A 12,236-nucleotide genomic window follows, 5' to 3' on the forward strand; every position below is an offset into this window, starting at 1 on the left:
CATGTTAGTGTCAATTGGGAAATAGATGGTGACACAACGCTTGTCAGGGCAGTGGCTTTACAAGGAGGAATAGATGTGTCTGCCAGATAAATGTACTGTTTGGTTAGCACTGGTGCACAGTTGTTCATGTCAACAGAAGGTTGGAACAAGACGACAAAAGCAGGACTGTGGTAGAGGGGAAAGGATACGAGCCATTACAACAAGGAAAAAAAGTCACCCAAAGTCAGCGGGTCTCAAAGATGCAGTAAGTCACAGATAACTAAGCAGGCACACATGGCAGTATTAGTAGGCCAAGATCTATAAATGTGTCTGTCTGGTTTATAAACTGATTTGAGGGAGAGAGTTAAATTTGAGACAGAGCTTGAGGTGTATTTCTGACAACCTGGGAGATAATATGCAGCTATATATAAAACTGACCGGGCACCAGAGCAAATAAACAGTCTAGGAAGTTAAAAAAATAGAAAAGAAAAAAGAAAAACCTGAAAGATACAGAGGCCAGGTCACTGGAATCTTTTATGAAAGCCTTTAATACAAGTACAGCAAAACCACTTTTAGTGTCCAAATGCAGCAAAGAAAAGTGCTTAAAATCCAATGTGATTTTTTTATATGTAACAAAGCTGATCCTTGAGTTATACAGAATCTGAAGGGGGGTCATAGTTCATCTTCAAAATGAGAAAAATAGGACCCTTATTCCCATGAACCTGTGATTTTTATTTTTTAAGTGAATACTCCCTGTGAAAGGACAGTGCTTAGAACTTATGATGCTTGGTTGCCTTTATTCTGCTTCAAGATGCATCAAACATTTTTAAAACTTACATTTGAGTCTCCTGATTTACTTTTCTGCATGAAGGGCTTATGCTGGGCTTAACCTGGGCTTATGATCATTTCCATACCACTGAATATATTGGAGAATTTAGAGCTGGGCATTTTCTCTAGTGGATGAGGATGAATTTGAGCTAAAAGTCCTTTATTATTGACCAACATTTGCTAAGTTGAGTGAAATAAATGGTAGCATCACCCCAAAACGTGCTGGCTGTATAAAAATAAATATTTCTTAACATGATTTTTCATGTATGACCTGGTTTCATTGCTGCCGAGTTTTGATCAAGTTTAAGCATGTGAAGCTTTTAGCTTAAAATGTAATTTGTGTTTATTTCAAACTGTCATATTTCCCATTAATAGCGTGACCCTCAGAGTTACTGAGCTTGGCAGTGGTGGTACTGACACTTCCCACATCCATATTGCAGATTTTGAGAAGTGAGCATTAACAATGAGCAGTGTATATCAGAAATTAGCCTTCTTGACAACTCCATTAGGAGTCTTCATCTACGGGTACTTGCCATCTGAACCGTGCATAACCATGACCATGCATATCCATTAATAATATACAGGTTGTTATTAAATATATGATATTTCATGTGACTGAACACAGTAAAAGTAGACTTATGGACCCCAGATAGTTTATTAACAGCAGTAAATTGGGGGTTAGTCACAGCATAAAAATGTGATTTTTAATGAGCTGTCATGGATTAGTTACTCTGACTATTTTCAGTAAATTGACTGAAGGATGTAGAAGCAATGTAGACAGAATGCTAAGATTAGAGGCTCTTTAGCTGCATTTTGTCAAGGAATGAGGCAATATTTATATATATTTATCCATATAATAAGATTTATGGGGAGGCTGACTACCTCAGATTAGAAGGAACTGAATGGAGGAGCTGTGGAATTTAACTAGATAGGGTGTTTAACAGTAAGCAGTAAGTGGGCACCTGGGGTGGCAAAGTTGATACATAAACATATGACACTTAGATCAATATCTGATTCTACATTTAATTCCACGTAGTTTATTTTAACCTTCAACACCCCCCCACCCCCCACCCCCCACCCCCCCCACACACACACACACACACACACACACAAAAAGAGAGCACTTCCAGAAAATGATTACTGGGGACTGATGGAGTGTTCCAAGCCTGTTTCAGCATAATTACAGTGATTCTAATGTGCAATTATCAGTATGGCCCACTGAAAAACAGAAACTGTTTAGATGTTAAATACTGCCATTAACATTTGCCTATAAATGTTAAATGCAGCCATTAACATTTGGCTTTAAGATGAAATGGAGTTATCTTAATGTTTTCTTGGCAGTCCAAATGAGACTGAGTTTAAATTATAATTACAGCTGACCACACTGTCCAAAGAGCAGCAAGAGAGTGGAACTGCTGGATTTGACTGAAAAAGTGAGGAGGGAGGGGCTAAAGAATTCTATTGTTATTCCCTTTATATGGAGGCAGATTTCAGCTCAGTATCTGTAATATGAACACCTGTGAGTGCACCCATTTAACATTAGCTTGATCACCCCTGTGGGAAATTTCCCCTGTGCTTTTCTTTAGTCCTGTAACAGCATTAACACAAAAATGAGACTGTTAACTAACTCAGGAAGGATCGCAGGTTACCAGACATACATCATGCATTTTCTAATTTTTCAAATGCCTTATCACGGAGCAAACTCCCACTAGGATAGATGAAAATTCAGTGTGTGTGTGTGTGTGTGTGTGTGTGTGTGTGAACTGGCTGACTTTGCCAATAGCAACGAAATAGCTATTTTCAAATCTAAAGCCCTGTTCTGGACTTCACTTTGCTTTTTTCACACACAAGACCCTCAGCTCCAGTTCTAGACCTGACGGGTGGAAAAAGTCAAGCCCAAAGGCAGTAACAGCAAGGCACTGATCAGCTTGTACAAAGAGTCCTGGCATCTATTAACCTTTATGTACCTTAAGAACCAGACTGCCACTGTACAGAAGATTTGAGCGTGACTGACCTCATTATTTTGGATTTGAAAGGTGTACCTTGTACCCCGTTCTGCCTTGGATTCACTTTCCATCAGGTGCTATCAGTGGTGTGAAAATATTTCTTGATTAAATAACTGGTTGAAACTGGACAGATGGCACCACACTGCTCCTCAAACACGTTTTATGAACAGAGATTTCAAAAATGTTATCCCCAACTCTGCGCCTCTGTATTGCTTTAGGTGTCTGAACTCACATGGGTCAATATAAGCTTTGTTTTCTACTTAGGCTCTGATAAGCTGCTGCACCACTTGCACTAGTCTTACTCCTCCAGTAAAGTAGTTCAGCTTAGTCGTACAAAAGTGTCCTTCTTCCATAACTGATGGCAAAAAACCCCCAAACTTGCTCAACATATTGAGGACCATTGCTCCTTGGCCTTTAAATTAAAGCCTTCTGCTTGAGGGCCTCTGCTGAATTCTGTGTCAAAGCCTCTCTCTGGCCCCTCCCAAGACTCTTTTTTATAGCTTCATCAGGAGGAGCAACTCTCAGTGCCAGGGCCATTTCCCAGCCTAATAAATTGGCCACGTTTAATGTTCAGCCAAACAGTGCATACAGTGAGGCACAGTACTGAAAGTGGAGGCAGCACTGTGATCCTTGAGTGGGATTAACAGGGCACCATGTGTGAGCAGCCCATCCAGCACCAGTCCCCATATGGGCTGAGCAGCCAAGATGCAACTCAAGCGGTGGGAGCGAGAGCCAAAGGAACCGGAACTAGTGGAAACCAACAATCACTGTTGTAGAATCCTGAGAAACTATAAGCTGAGTAAATAACTCAGCGATCATGGCTCAAGAGTTGGGAGTTCGCCTTGTAATTGGAAGGTTGCCGGTTCGAGCCCCGGCTTGGACAGTCTCGGTCGTTGTGTCCTTGGGCAAGACACTTCACCCATTGCTTACTGGTGGTGGTCAGAGGGCCCAGTGGTGCCAGTGTCCGGCAGCCTCGCCTCTGTCAGTGCGCCCCAGGGCAGCTGTGGCTACAATGTAGCTTGCCATCACCAGTATGTGAATGGGTGGATGACTGGTTGTGTAAAGCGCTTTGGGGTCCTTAGGGACTAGTAAAAGCGCTATACAAATACAGGCCATTTACCATAACAGGATGCTGTTGCTGTTGTTCCTTAAAACAACAAATGAGGGTGGGATCAAGAACTTTCTGGAATCTGCTTATAAAAAACAAAACAATTTAAATTTGGCTTGTAGAGCTCTGGGCCACTTTCAGATGGATCTTTACAAATCCTGTTATAACTATTGCACCACAGATCTCAAATGTGCGCAATCAGCAGTGGCTTTCTATGTCAGACTGGTCAGATTTCCATGTTCAAGGTCGTAGTTTGGGGCTCAACTTAGCAGTTAAATGATGTATGCATGTATTTCTTTTTTTTAACTCACAAAATTGTGCATTGTGAATTCTATTTTAAAGTTAAAAAAGGGAGCATGCTCAGCAGAAGAGACCCCAAAACGCTGAAGGGTTGCTGTTTTGACACACATGAAGGAGATTCAGAGACACATCATAGAGACACAAGTGCACGGCGTCAGAACAGGACTTCTTGTTATTAATCTAAAAATAGCCTCACCGGAAGCTGTCCAGATATGCCTAACAGTTGACTTTGAAGAGTTTTAGTTTTAATGAGTTATTCCCACAGCTTTGTAATCATACCTCAAACAGAGTTCTACTTATGCCACTAAAAGTACATGGGACCTGAGATGGTACCTTGTGGTGTTTGGCACTGGGATGTTGCCTTTGGATTCCTTAATGTTATTTGTTGATCATCTTGTGAATCCTGCGGATGCTTCATCAGACTAGGATCTGGGGATTCTGGAGGCTGGATCAATTCATTAGGTTCTTCATTACAACCCAAAAGTCAATCCTGAGGAGTTTCTGCAATGCGCCAGGTAAATGTTGATGTCTAAATAACATGCACATAAATGACAGGAGCCCAGCACAATGTAGCATTTCATTGTCCCATAAATGTATTGTACATGTACAATGACGATAAAGGTCTTTTCTGTTTTATTCTATTATAATGCTTTGATAAGTGTTATTCACATTACTTGTCAGTGGTTTTAATGTGGCAGATAAATTATGTATTTTGCAGATATTTCCTAGCTCCCAAGACACATCCTGAACCTGCCCTGAATGAAATTACAAACTGAGCAGACACATCACATGTTACACTAGGCAGTTGGAAGTGGTCCAATAAGTGCCTGGCTTTAGTGTTTCAGTGGAAAAATGAAGACAATAATTCCTCTGTCTCAGTCTAATATCGATCATGTGTTTACAAACAACCTTATTTAGAAAACAACATTCTGGTGGCTCATCTCCCATTTTTCTCCAGCTTGATCAAATTATTCTTACAATGTGAGTAAAAGATGAAGAAATCTCCCGCTCACACTGACGATGTTGTCCACTGGTTCTGCAGTCTGCAAGTGGGCTTTGTAAAGCTCCAAACATGGCATGGTAGCCCTTTGCAAGTCCAGCATCAGCATCCAGTAGAGATATCTCTGTTGAATTTTTACTGTGCTCTGTGAATCACAACCCAGTTTTATGTCCCTATTGCGAGCAGGTGGCCCGGTAGAGACTTTTGATGTACTAGTGTAATATAATTTCAGTGTGTTGTACAGTACAAATCGTTAGCAGTAACTGTTCTTTCACTATCTATCTATCTATCTATCTATCTATCTATCTATCTATCTATCTATCTATCTATCTATCTATCTATCTCACATGTTAGAGTCATTTATTATACAAATGATAAATTGATAAATGTCTTCTTCTTCTCTTTGTTTCGATATCCCTACAGCCACCACAGATGTATTTCTCACACTCTGTGAATCCAGCTTAGGCTTGCCTTTGATGTTTTGTGCTCAGTGCCCTGTAGGGAGGCAAAGACTCTCCTGCACCACTGACACCCACAGCACTGAACACATCTCAGTAAAAAGACAGAGAGTCCGTCAAGAAGCACTGCTTTTTTGTTGTTGTTGTTGTTGTTTTTATTCTCAGTCTGTTCCTACCATTTCATTGGCCTGAAGGTGCTTCTAGTTGATGTCAACAACTGACCAAATGTATGAAGTGTAAAGCTGCACAAGGTAAAAACTTTTTTATGGATAGCCTGCACCTCAAACCCCTCACTGTTAATACTATCAAACACAAATGTGAAAAATGGAAAAGGTCATTGCTGTAAGGGAAAAGGGTAGAGAAGAATGATAACCATGCAGGTTGAGCTAACACAAATTTTATATTTAGCCCTTTTCGACTGAATAGTTGCAGGAAATACGAAACCGTTCCTGTTTTTTTACCAACAACATTTTAGTTTTTAGTTTAAAGAACTTGAGGTAGGCAGTGATAACAAAAGCACAGAGTAACCTTAATGTTCTTTGCCTTTTGATTTTGTGTATCATGCATGTTAGAGTTGGATGTACTGGACAAATGAATGGGGGTTTTTTGGTGGTCAGTACACAATGAAACTTGTTTTATATAAATAAAAAGAACTATCCCAGTCTCAAACCAATATTATTATTTACACACTTTCTTCTAAGAAAGTTTGTGAAAGTTGCTTTGTGGCCTCTCATTGTTGCTTTGGGGTCAGCCATCCAAGTTCGGCCTCAATTGTCACAGCACTGACCAGTGACCCAGCGTTTTGTGTTGTTTAATTTATATTCCTTAATAATTGTTATTCATGGTTTTGGTTCTCTTGATTGTTTTCTGCTCACGTTATATTTGTGGTTGCAGCTTTTAGTTTCGGCCACTGTGTTTTCCATGTGTTCAACATTTCGTGTCCAGTCAGTCATGTCTCAGTGTCAAGTCCGTGTCTCTGTGCATGCTTTGACAGTCTTGCGTCCTGTGTTAGTGTGTTCAGTTTTGCTTTCCCTTTGTCTTGGTATGTCTGATTAGTCACAGCTGTGTTTCCACCTTGTTGCGTTCTCCACGTTAGCTGTGTGTCATGTGTAATTCCATTTTCCTCAGTCATGTCAAGTCTTGTCCAGTCACTAATGACCAGGCAGGAGTTTCCTAGTTCTAGTTTGTGTTTGGTTTGTTTCTTTAGTATTCATGTTTTGTTTATTTTTAGTTTGCATTTTCCAGCATTAACGCTGCCGCCTTTAGTTAAGCTTTCTGTCTCCGAAACCGGCATTTGGGTCCAGACCCAGCCTGCCACATAGCTCACCATGACATCAATAGCACTTTGACCTTTATAAAGTTTTACTACTGAGAGAATTTTTTAACAAAAAAAATAAATAAATAAAGGAACTAAATCCATTGGTTGATCCTTTTCAAGCAGTTTTACTTCATGACAATAGTTTTTGTGTGTGGGTGTGGCTTAAAAACATTACAAAACGTGTGCGGTTTGGAAGGTAAATCCAGTGTGTCACGCAATCTGGGTCAGATAAGATTCAAGAAGAATATAAAGTCCCGGTATGATGTCATAAGCTACACTGCAGAAAGACATATGTTGATATTGTTTCCACATACAGCAAAAAAAAAAAAAAAATGCAATACTAACAGGAAATGCATGCGTCATCCGACTGTCAACGTATTTGGTTACCAACCAAGTGTAGACAGCCAGATGACATCTGCTCCACATACACAAGCTAGTATTACCAGATGGCCATTTAATTTTAGAACTATTTTTTTAAACCAAGAGCAAGAACTCAATCCAATCAAGACCAAGAAAAGACAGTCGGCCAGTCAAGACAGTACTTCAAACGTCAAAATGTTTGCTGGTTTCTGTGTATGCAGATGCCTTCCACATGCACAAAACATGAAGAGAACCATCTGACAGAAGAGGAAACAGTTCTTTGTTTATTCTTGTTGGCCGACGCAAAAAAGATCAACCACCAAAAACAACATCTTACAAGAACTGGGCGAAGGGTGTGTGAAGCACAGTATAGCAAGATACATATGAAGCCCACAGTGTGTGTACCTATTATCTTTCTGCAACATCCACAGTTGTGGGCTGTATGATGACTACACCATGAGGATAATTGAATTTTACTGTGAGTGCTCTGTTAGGTCTGCCAAATGGATTTCTTCACAAGGTGGCAAATAAAACAAAAACAAAATAATTGCCTTTACAATAAGAGAGCACTCCCCAACGAGTTCAGCTTTATGTTAGAACTTTTACTGCTATGTGGGATTAAGTTTGAGTAATGAATTCTGGATAATAAAGTCACAGTTTCACTTGGGCTTGCAGTGGCGCACAGATTTCCGGCTTGGATCATCTCTGTTAGCATTTATGACAATTACCAGGGTATTAACAGCAGATGGTGAAACGTCTAAGTTTAACAATAGCAATGAATAACTACTCACCTTCTCTCCTGTTGACCTTAGCAAAGACCGGCCCATGACTACTGGACAGCTGGGAGGAGCTTCTGAAGGATGATGATGGAAGACTGGACATCAGTGGGTTGTCACAAACATCTGTTATCCAACCACAGGAGAAAAGACAGAGATGAGTGTTTACACTCACGGTCTGTTTCACTGGACAGACCGTCCAGGACTTTCTGTGAGGAGTTTGCATGTTCTCCCTCTGCCTATGTGAGTGTTGTCTAGGTGCTCTGGTTTCCTCTTGCAGTCCAAAGACATTTAGGCTAGATGGGGGGAAGACCCCCATCCACTCTTCCAAAACAGTTAGCCTAAAGGAAAATTGAAAGTACATAGAGATTAAGAGTTTAGAGCTGTGTAAATGAGGCACATGATGTAGGATGCTTTGTATGGTCAGTAAGACTAGAAAAAGTGATATATAACAGCCCATTTCAATCAGTCTCATAGGCTAATATCTCAGTGTGTTTTGCTGATATGATAGTGTCATCCCACCTGAAAGGTTAAACTTGGACTACCTGATGCCCAAAACAGATGTAACCCTAGGTTGTGGGATGGATACGGGGCCTTAAAATGCTATTTCAGGCAATAAGACAGCTTGGTTTCATAGAGAGACGTTTACACACCTCATACACTCTCATGTTTATGGAAGTCAAGGACAAGAAATAGAGTGGAGTTCAAATTTTATATGAATTAGTGACTCATGTACCTGCAGTTGAGTCATTGACACAATGCAAAAACTATATCATAAAGTGAAGAGCTTATTTTGATGTTATGGATGGCTTTGGTGATCGAAGGATCTACACTATGACAAGAGTTTGTCCACAGGACTTTATTAGAAAATGTAAATTCTGCAGTAGTAATATAAAGTGTATATAAAATACTGACAAATGTCTGACTATATTCATTCAGTCTTTAAAATTATTCAGTGTTATGCTTATTAAAGAAACACTGGAAAAATTTTACCAGACTGTTAATACAGGGTTTAAAGTGATAAGAGGGGGAAAAAAATCTGATTTGGATACATTGTTCAGAATTACACAACGTGTACACAATTATTACACCTTGCAGCACTGAAGTGTGCATATGAACTATACAGTTTCATTGGCTTTTCTGCTTTAATAGTGACACTGCTAGGATGAATCTTAAATACTGAATCAGTGAATACAGAAAATAAAATTTGTCTGTTGCTGTCAAAGTCAAATGCTGGCGTGCTGAACTTTAGTGATGTAAATTTATAAAAAATTCAATCAGCACTAATGCCAACAGGTATTTCAGTAGAAATACTACATATCAGAAAAAAGTCTTGTTATTGCAACATATGTAACACATACTTTTATTTGTAATTGATCATTTGCATTTATGATGAACAGCATCATAAATGCTGTTTCTCATCATCAGTTATAAGCGGTATACATGACATTTTGTCCGATGTACGAACACTACAAGTGTGTCTAGCGAGTTTCATGAAGTGCGTATAGACAAATCAGCCACAAAATGCTTGAACTAAACTGCTAACCTTTAAGACCCAGAGGATTCACTGCCAAAGGCAAGATGCCAAAAGAAACCAGAGATCCTCTTTCCATGATTCAGTGGTCCAGGACAAATTTTAAAATATGTCAGAAATCTAAACAATATCAGTGCAGTGATTTTAATGTTGTGGCTCCCTGTGTTTAAATTTGTAGCGTATATCTGCCAGTGCTACTTCACGGTTGTTGTTGTTTTTAAAGTGCAGGAACACATTAGTGAACAGGATTACTCTTCGGTGGAGGACCCAGACTTGATATTTCTGTCTGTCAGAATCTGTCATGCTGAAGAACCTTTTAGTGAAGAACTGAGGGCTGCTGTTCTCCTCATGACTGGAGTACTTATAAGACAGAGGCTGTGACTAATATGTTATTTATTCACAGGGAAGCAGTTTCCCCAGAACACCTGACTATTAGATCATTACAAATGTTCACTCATTTCTATGACTACTGTGTAATCTAACACTTTTTAATGGATTTCCACCAGCAAGAAGAGTCGGCCCAAATTATTCACAATCCCTTCAGAGATGCCTGGTCCTGTCTCCCTACCATGACAACAAGACTTCCTCTGAGATTACTTTGTCAACATTATTGTACTTCATTTCAAGCACAGAGGGATTTTCATTACCTGAGACTATTAACCAGAGACTGTTGACAGTTTTGAATAGCCTGTCATATCCACCTAAGCCTTTTCCATCTAACACCGCTCTTCCCTGCAAGTACTTGAGAGTTTGTCCATTTCTGTTCAAGCTCAGGTGAATTTATTGTAGGAAATCTGAAGAATACTCTTTACTTTGGTTAGTCCTGTGCAAGAAATTGGATAATCACAACTGTCATTACTTTCAGTAGCCCATGTTTTAAAACAACAGCAATGCTTAAAAAAAAATACAACACAACCAAACAGTTGCACAAAGTAATAAAGTAATTTTAGTAAACTACGGAAAACAGGAAAACATCATAGCATTTTTTTTTTTGAAGCCGTAATGCACTGATGCAAATACCATACGGACAGCAGTGACTTGTAAGCCCTTCATAACATAGGAAACAGTAAACATGTTTCTCACCTACAGAAAAATTAAGATTCAAGAACAGATAATTAAGCTATGTAGTATAAAAATGAAAAGTAAAATGCCAGGATGTTTTCCGTAGTTTACTAATATTACGCGTAACCTTGTTTATGTGTCCTCCTTAACAGGTGAGCCAAATTTCATCAAACCTCTGCACAACATTGTCACACCTAAAGCAAATAGTAATATCTATATGTTTTAAAAAAAGATTTATTATAAATCCCAACCTGTTTGATTTTCATATTTATAAACCCCTGTGAATAAGCCACATTCTCCAACTGCCTTTTTTCCCCCACATACCCGTAAATAACTTAACAGATACCAGAATTTGTGTCTGCAATAGACTTTTGTTTTGACTCACCACTAAATACTGAATAAAGAATTTGAAAAAGCTGCTGTTTCCCACCTTATGGATGTGGGTTTTGCTAGTTATGCTAAAAAGATTTTTCTAACTTCTCGTTTTGAACAGCAATTATATAGTGTAGCTAAGTTACATGTAGCTTTAGCTTGTTAGCAGACAAAGGTTTTAGCCCAGGTGTAGCTAGCAAAATAATCAATGAATATCTTAGTCAATTAGGTTAGCAAAGCAGACTAATTTAATGACTGAAGTGACCCATTATATTAAAAACTTATTTTTTATGCCAGTCATTATTTTAACAAAACAAAGTAATATAAAGGTACAAAGAAAGGTGTGCAACTACTGTCACTGCTATGTTCTTGCAAGAGGATAAAACTGTGCTGTTCATGTGGTAGAATGAACTCTTGGACAACAAGCGTCAATAATCCCATCATAAACAGTAGAGACTGGTAGTTTGGAAGAATAGATGTGAAGTAAATCACAAGTCTGTCAGTCAGGAGACTGCAGTTTGTGTCCTGTTTTGAAGCTTAGCATTTTGAGTTTGTTTTCAGTTGCTAAATAATCTACAGTTTTTACTCCCTAACGTTAAAATATGCTGCACAACATTAACCCTGCTGCTTAAAATTATGCTTACTCAGTGCATTTAAATGCAGCACCCAGGGGTCCTCTACAAGCATCCATATGTGAGGAGTTGGCAGTGAGACTTGGCCTAATAACCTCGTGTATCATCCACTGTGGCAAAAAGCATACATGTGACACTCCAGAGGCTTCAAGGAAACAGTACAGTTGTCTCGTGTGTGCCTGTTTCAGCAGATACTTGCTCGAGCCAGTGGGTGAGCATGGACTCAAGCTCGAGCGACTGGATTCTGATTCTATTTCACTAAATGTGCACAGTCATCATTAATAACTAGGGATTTCAGCTGTTTTTTAAGCAGCGAATCTTTCCAGATTTTCATTTCAGTTCATTTATGGAAACAACATAAAACCTATGCAACATAACACATTTCATGTCATTCATTCTTATGCCGCCGTGTCTAGCTTAGTCCAAAGCAGACAGAGATACTAAACAAGATATAGATGATGGCAGAAAGGGCATGAGTGCTGTAAAACATCATCAGATTTCTG

The 12,236-nt window shown here is 39.2% G+C and overlaps 1 protein-coding gene across 1 annotated transcript in view; it reads right to left on the reverse strand.

Moving 5' to 3' along the window:
- Positions 1-12,236, reverse strand: part of LOC100704748 (contactin-associated protein-like 4) — a 104,880-nt gene that overhangs the window by 73,585 nt on the left and 19,059 nt on the right. The window contains exon 2 of the mRNA XM_005464217.4: positions 8,149-8,259. Within this exon, the coding sequence (XP_005464274.1) occupies positions 8,149-8,259 (111 nt within the window). The remainder of the gene's footprint in view (positions 1-8,148; positions 8,260-12,236) is intronic.

Source organism: Oreochromis niloticus, linkage group LG17 (genome assembly GCF_001858045.2).
Source record: "Oreochromis niloticus isolate F11D_XX linkage group LG17, O_niloticus_UMD_NMBU, whole genome shotgun sequence".
Taxonomy (NCBI): domain Eukaryota; kingdom Metazoa; phylum Chordata; class Actinopteri; order Cichliformes; family Cichlidae; genus Oreochromis; species Oreochromis niloticus.